This window comes from Plutella xylostella, chromosome 21, assembly GCF_932276165.1.
Source record: "Plutella xylostella chromosome 21, ilPluXylo3.1, whole genome shotgun sequence".
Lineage (NCBI taxonomy): Eukaryota > Metazoa > Arthropoda > Insecta > Lepidoptera > Plutellidae > Plutella > Plutella xylostella.
In genome coordinates, this window is record NC_064001.1 from 3,305,559 (window position 1) to 3,312,767 (window position 7,209).

The 7,209-nt window shown below is 33.5% G+C and overlaps 1 protein-coding gene across 1 annotated transcript; it reads left to right on the forward strand.

Moving 5' to 3' along the window:
- The first annotated feature begins 1,901 nt into the window (after nt 1–1,901).
- On the forward strand, nt 1,902–6,426 carry LOC105386065 (odorant receptor 13a). Its single transcript, XM_011556551.3, has 7 exons — nt 1,902–2,655; nt 2,797–2,962; nt 4,072–4,168; nt 4,435–4,536; nt 5,277–5,365; nt 5,560–5,626; nt 6,339–6,426. Exons 1-7 carry the CDS (start codon nt 2,094–2,096, stop codon nt 6,402–6,404), a joined length of 1,149 nt encoding a protein of 382 aa, XP_011554853.3. The 5' UTR covers nt 1,902–2,093; the 3' UTR covers nt 6,405–6,426.
- The last annotated feature ends 783 nt before the right edge of the window (nt 6,427–7,209 follow it).

Here is a 7,209-nt window from a genome sequence, read left to right on the forward strand (position 1 = left end):
AACCTACCTAGGATAACAGCAAGCAACTAACTTTATAAAACCTCACCATGTAACCTAGTTTTAAACACAAAAATTGTTAATATCTGTTAAGTTAGTTTAAGTTTACTGTAACCTTTTTTGTGAAATAAATACATTATTATTATTATTATATATTATTATTATTAAATATATTAAAAGATAGGTGGCGACACCAGGGAGGTTCGTTCGAGGGAGGCTAAGTAGAAGAGATATAAGCAAAAAATAGATTCCAATATGATTACTCTTAAGATTTATTCTACTCATGTAACTCTGAGAGATTCATAAAAAGTCCACATAATAATACATATAGTTTCATTCATACATAGCTAATGGCAAAGTTGCGGTTAGCTAAATCTAGTTGAAATAATTGTGAGTGTTCCACAGGGCACTCTGCGGGGCAATTCCTCTCGTACTCATTAAAATTGTACCAGCCGGTGTGTCAGGTGACATTCTAAAGTGATCTAGGGTTAATGAAAGTGACCTTTCACTTTATAGTCACCGCACGTGATGCAGACGGATTAACTTGTAATTTTAGTTTCGTACAGATTCCACATGGGGATTCGCGGACGGCGTTTGGGTAGCACTTTTACGGGCGGTTTTAGAAGGGCGAAAGTTGACCAGTGAATGAATAAACTTTGATAGATAGATAGATAAATAAAACGTTATATACTTGTTCCTTCTTATGTACACCGCAAATCACTATTACAGATGAAGATATAATTATACTTAATTAAATTAAGTATCAGGCAGTACAAGTCAGTTGTGTAATGAAGCGGACCAAAAGGGTGAAGTAACTCTGCGTGGATGATGGCTATCATATATTATTATCTGCGAAAACGGATAAATTTTATATTCCAAATTTTAATGTCGTGTAAAAAATATTGTTCTAGTCTATTCAGATCTATTTTATTCAACTCTGACTTCCAATTATATTGATACCAGATGTAATCCATTTAGGTACTTGTGTAATTGGAAAACTGGCTATATAGCTATCCAATTAGTACCTAAAGCAAATATAACCCGTGTCATTGTCCCTGGAGGCCCGGATTATCGTCCATATATTATGTATACTTAGATTACTTAGGTATTGTTTTCTCCATTGCCATTTGGTTTGTGTTTTATATGAACATTCAGTTTTTTTCTTGACTAGGTCATGTAGTAACTACTCTACTTAATACTTATGTCTGATCTTCCAATTAGGTACGAGTATATAGTTTTATTTGTTCATAGAATCGTGTAATTTAAACTACAATACATTTATAATGTATTCATTCACTGTTATTTGACAGATTTATAAAGCGTTTGACAGTCTCTTGACAGCGTTTAACATGCGTGTCCAAGTTTTTGTAGAAATTGTGTAACCTCTACTTTATGATGAGAAGGGATTTTTACACCCATCGGTCCCTGTCATTTTGCATTTAAATAAGACATAAATCAAAAACGGTAAACTAAATTATAGGCTGTTGATGACAAGCAATTTTCCCATCGACATGAAATTTCACACTAAAAGTGGCGGTGGGATCTAATGATAGGGCCAAAAGAGCCGTGTTGATGTGTCTTTTAAAATGTTGACCGATAGGGTTGCCCCATATTTTGTAAATCAACGCTCTAACCATAAATGCATGTCTTCGAAAAAATTATTATGAGTAGGTATGTTCTCCTATATTTATTATAATATTACAATTTATGAGATATTATACTAAAATTGATTATGAATCAGTGCCCATTCAAAACTTTTTAGGTTTGAAAGCAGTCTACTATTATAAAATACTGTTGATAAATAAAAATCCATTTTTCACAACCCTAACATAATTTTCGTTTGCTCCGTACCGACTATAAAAGCTGATATTTTCCCAAAACTTTTCACATCAGTTAATCGCAAGTTGTCACAAATGTCCAACGGCGTATACCTTCATGATTTACGGTTTTTAACGTTACATCTACGAAGCCAAATAGTTTGTCATTCATCTTGCAAATAAATTAGTAGAGCTTAGCGGGACTAAACTGAGGCAAGTCCAAACTTTCAGGGCTTTCAGCAAACTTCAACCAGAGTCAGTTATTGACAGATTGAAAGTATGGAAATCCCGTCGTTTCAAGATCTAGTCGGACAGATTAAAGTTAACTTCCGCTACACGGGGATGGCCTACGACCGGCCTCAACACAGCATTATATTCTACATTCCATTTATAGTGATCACCGGAGTGGTTATCGAGGAAACAGCGTTTTTTGTCAGTAGAATGTCGTCAGAAAATTTCCTTGAACTAACCGAGCTCGCTCCCTGCCTCGCGATGGGGCTTTTATCTCAACTGAAAATCCTCCCGATTTTCCTAAAGAAAGAAAAAGTCTACAAGTTGACCGAAGCCCTGGAAATCCTTTACAATTCCATTCGAAATGATCCAGCCCAAGTTGTCTACGTGAAAAACGACGTAGTTCAAATTAGAATATTAATCAAATATTACTTTATTTTAAATGTGATACTAATCGTTTGCTACAACTTTTGGCCGCTGTTGATTATGTTGTATAACTACGCTGTGAATAGGGAGATACAGTTCCTCGTGCCGTATGCTATCCTGGTGCCATTTTCTTATGACAGTCTCTATACATGGTTTCCAGTGTTTTTCCATCTTATAAGTGGCGGTATGTTACCTACTACATATTTCTGTAAACTTTGTGCTTCAGAATCACCTAGCACAATTTACATTAACCATAGGCACAAATAGATGTATATGTATAAGTAAATGTATATAACTGTATTTATAATTACTTAATTAATTTCAGGTTTCATTTGTGTTCTTTACTTCACAACAGTGGATGCTCTGTATTTTTTCTTGACATCACAAGTGTGCATCCAATTTTTAGTACTGAGTAACGAGCTTGAAAAATTGCAAAATAATGAACAGTCTAAGCTTAAGGATATTGTCAAAAAGCATCAATACATTTTAAGGTAAATTTTCACCTAAATATGATCTGCAGGGAGCGAAATTTTTCACATTTGAGTTTTAAACAGCTAAAGGAATAGTATACCTACATACATAAATAAGCTAAATTATCACAATTTTGAGACTAGTAAAAACTTACAAGTTAATCTATTTGACATCTGAAATTATTTATTTATTTATCTTCTTATAATATCATGCATGTTTATGAATATAATTTACTAACATAGACTAAGGATACATTGTTACTAACACATTTTATGGATTGTTATATCTGAAATAAATAAATTATTATATAATAGTCCCACAAAAATTAAACTCGACGATCAATACAAAAAACCGAAACCGACATTTGGATTCCCTTTTATCTGAAAATAATATCAGGTTTTCATAACATATGATATGAGAGCTCAAGCCGCTAATATAGGGGAGCGGTGAAACATTGTTTCTCAAAGTTTGGCGGGACATATTGGTTGCGGAAATATCGACCTGACGACCTCCCTGGGGAACAAATTCAAACAAAACTAATATTTTTTGCTCGCAGCCGACGGCGTAAAAGTGTATCTGGCAGACAGCCGGTTCGCGGCACTTTTATTTTTTTCTATTTTCATGTTTGGAACATATTTGAAAACAGGTTGACAGGATGATAGTCATATAGGAGATTTCGGTTTGTATTCGGAATAGGGCGTCAATTGTTTCTTTTTTCCGGTAAAGCTTTGTTTTTAATCTCTGGCTGAAAATTGTAACCTAGGCTGAAAGTTAAAGTGTCCGCATGCAATCGACACCCTTCAAAAATGTATTTCACAAAATACATCTTGGTAATTAAGTAGGTATCTCTCAAAATTCCACGGAAGGTACCTTATAAAAAAAATAACACAAATTTCTACAGGTTTGCCTATCAAAACTCTCTGTAAAACTCATGGGAGCTTGTTTCACGATGTCTAGATAAACTTTAAACTTAACGTGAGAAAAAGTATGCTAATATACAGGGTGTTGTAATAGGGTGGTTACTCTGCGGGTCAGGTCATGAGCGTTTCCTAATATCACTACCTAAAAGACAGTATTATTATCAGCGATCTTCAGTACCTATGGTTTTTATCCCTTAAATCATTTTCAGCTTGTCAGATGATTTGGAAGATATTTTCTCTTTGCCGAACTTTTTCAACGTGATAGTTGGATCTACGCTCATCTGTGCTTTAGGGTTCAATCTAACAGTGAGTATTACATTCTATTATGCTTATATAGTTTCAAAATTATTATAAATGCAATGAATTACAGCTGAAAACAAGACGTTGAGTTGGAGACGTTATCAAGTGATCACAATAATGTTTCAACATCAATATTAAGTATGATGTACTTAGATATTTAAGCGCGTCTATAGTCTATACAAATATTATGAAATCGTTACGTAAGTTTTTTTTACTTATTAAACTTATTAAAAAAAACAAGGCACAGAACAATACTTTTTACTTATTTTCAGACAGGCGAGTTGGCCAAAATGCCCAAGTTTCTTTTGTTCCTCTCTTCGGTACTCCTTCAAATATTAATGATGAGTGTTTTTGGAGAACATCTTATCCAGGAGGTTTGTACCTACCGCCAGCACTTATACAGGGTCGATTTTTATCAGTGATACAGCATACATTTAAACTTCCTTATCCGTATCGGTATATATTTACCTAAATTCTGAAACTAGAGAGAAAGTAAGACAGATAACACTTATATTTTTTACCAGTAGGTAGATGCTTACCCAAATATGATAATACATATTATGAATGTATGTAATATGTAACCGATGTTTAGGTATTATGTGAAATAAAACTATAATAAAAACTTTAGTTAGTGAAAATACGTGTATGTCTGTACAATACATAGAATCATCTATTCTATTTCTTTAATAATTATACATAAATTTTATTCATGAAGGGAATTCATAATATCCCACCCTGTAAATTACTTACTTATACTTTTAAGATAAAAGTTCAAAGCCAAAGTAAGATTGTAAATAATTGAGATAGCTTTATCGTGATGAAAAATTTGGGACGACTTGTTCACAGTGTTTGTTTTGGAATTTATCTATTTATTAGTCGTCGGTATTTTATGAGGCTTAGGATAAACATACAGGTACTTACTTATATTTCTATCTTTATTGATAGATAATATTATGTAAGTAAGTAATTCGCCAAATCTATATTTCTTTAAAAAAATGGAAATAGGTGACCACTGACCTGTGACTACCCCTATCACCCCCAGCTACGTGACCTTTTGGGACACCCTGTATAAGCTTTTATTATATGCACTTAGATATTAATGTTTATTCGTCAGAGTGGCAGAATCGCGGACGCAGTGTACCTGTGCAGATGGTATGAGATGGACCAGAGCACTAAGAACTCCATTTTGATCATAATGAGAAGGTGTTTATTTTTATTATATTATGTTTGAACTTGAACTTAGTTAGGTGCTAATCTATTTAGTCCAACTAAATGCTTATTCAAACTTATCCTATCTGCTGGCGATGGCGTCATGGGTAGCGCATTTTTTTTAATGAGCTAGGTAAGTAGGTACATCAAAGTTTTTATTTTTATTTTTTACTTTTATTATATTGCAGAGCTCGTCGAGCACAAAAGATGACGGCTTACAGATTTTCTGTCATATCATATGGAAGTTTTACAAAGGTTTGTAATGCAGCTTAAATACCTTACCTTTGTAATTTTATTGCTAAAAAGTTTTTTAAATCGTTTGCATGGACTTCTACACACATTTTAATAATTGCCCCTCAAACAAAATTAATACTACCAATACAGAATTTTTATAATAGATGCTGAATTACAGAAAGGAATTTTAGGTTAATTTAGACTTTAAGTAAATATGCCTTGCTTTGACAGTACCTACAGTGCCACAAACTTATCTGTTCCGGTGAGGGCGAACTAAATTGATCCATATCTCATTATTTACTAATTCATTATATATTAATATAGATTAGATGGGTTAATTAAAACCACAATAGCGAATTACCACTACTGGCAAACTTAAAATCTTATAGAATGAAGAAATATTACACATTTACGTGAGCTGTCACCGGAACAGATAAGTTTGTGGCACTATACTTAAGTACCTATACGGAAAGAAAGCTACAGACATAGATTAACTGCCAGTTTCTATAACTATCTATCCATAACTGGTAGTTACTTTCATACGATTTTGACAAACTTAATCGAAAGTAACAATCTGTCAAAATCGTAAGAAAGTAACTACCAGTTATGGATAGATAGAGTTATAGACACTGGCAGTTAATGTCGACATCAGCTTAAAGTTCCTTTCTGCAACTCACCAATATTATTAATAGAGTTATACTTCCTACTAACAAAAATATCTTTTATTTTTCAGATTATTAGCACTTCGTGGTCGTATTTCACCATATTGAGGACGGTCTACAAACCGGATATCAATTAATATTCAATAGAATCTTGAAAGTTGCAAAACATCTCCCTTAACTAAGACATTCATGATATTATTATTAATTAACTAAACTGCAATTATCTCTCTCTTAGTAACTAGGTAACTAGGAAGGTATTTACTTGCTTCATACGTTTTATCTTGAAATTCCCCAAGGAAAACAGTAAGTACCTATATCCAGAAATTTATAATTCTAGAATCTTTAAAAACTTAAAAATAGTATTTAGTATATATGTCGCAGGCATTTTGTAAGATCTCGCCGTTTACATACGGCGTCGTCAGTTTACAAACGCTCGCTGTTTTGTAATATGCCGAAGGCAAAATGTATATTGCCGTGTCATTTTATAGTATGCCACAACATTTCATTGACGATCCATACGCCGTTTACATAATGCCGCGGCAAATTGAAGAATTTAGTTCTGGTTCTTACCACGCGCGGCGCTGTTGATCACAACAACAATAATGGCGTCAAAAAGTGGTTCTGTGACTCAATAAATACTCAAAACAGTGCAAATATTACGAGTGTAGAAGAATTTTCGCCAAATAATTGACTTTCAAGTCATTTATTACAGTGCAGGAACAGTAAAAAGGCCGTAGACAAACGAAAAAGTTTTTGAGGTTATCCCGCACCTAAAAACTACTACGTTATCCATAGATCCCGGTGTACGGAGGACACATTCAGGATATTAATTAAGAGCTTCATAAATTGTCTTGTAAAGGGTTTAACGTTTTTCTAAGTTTAGTGCATTCGGGCACCAGTGTTCGTTTTTATCTGGAAATGCCTAGTTTTATTGTTCTGTAT

What these genes read in the sequence shown, in the direction of transcription:
- LOC105386065 (XM_011556551.3), top strand. Translation starts at nt 2,094, where the DNA reads ATGGAAATCCCGTCGTTTCAAGATCTAGTCGGACAGATTAAAGTTAAC. An exon ending in AAGCATCAATACATTTTAAG is followed by an intron (nt 2,963 to 4,071) that starts GTAAATTTTCAC and finishes AATCATTTTCAG; the next exon opens with CTTGTCAGATGATTTGGAAG. An exon ending in CTTTAGGGTTCAATCTAACA is followed by an intron (nt 4,169 to 4,434) that starts GTGAGTATTACA and finishes ACTTATTTTCAG; the next exon opens with ACAGGCGAGTTGGCCAAAAT.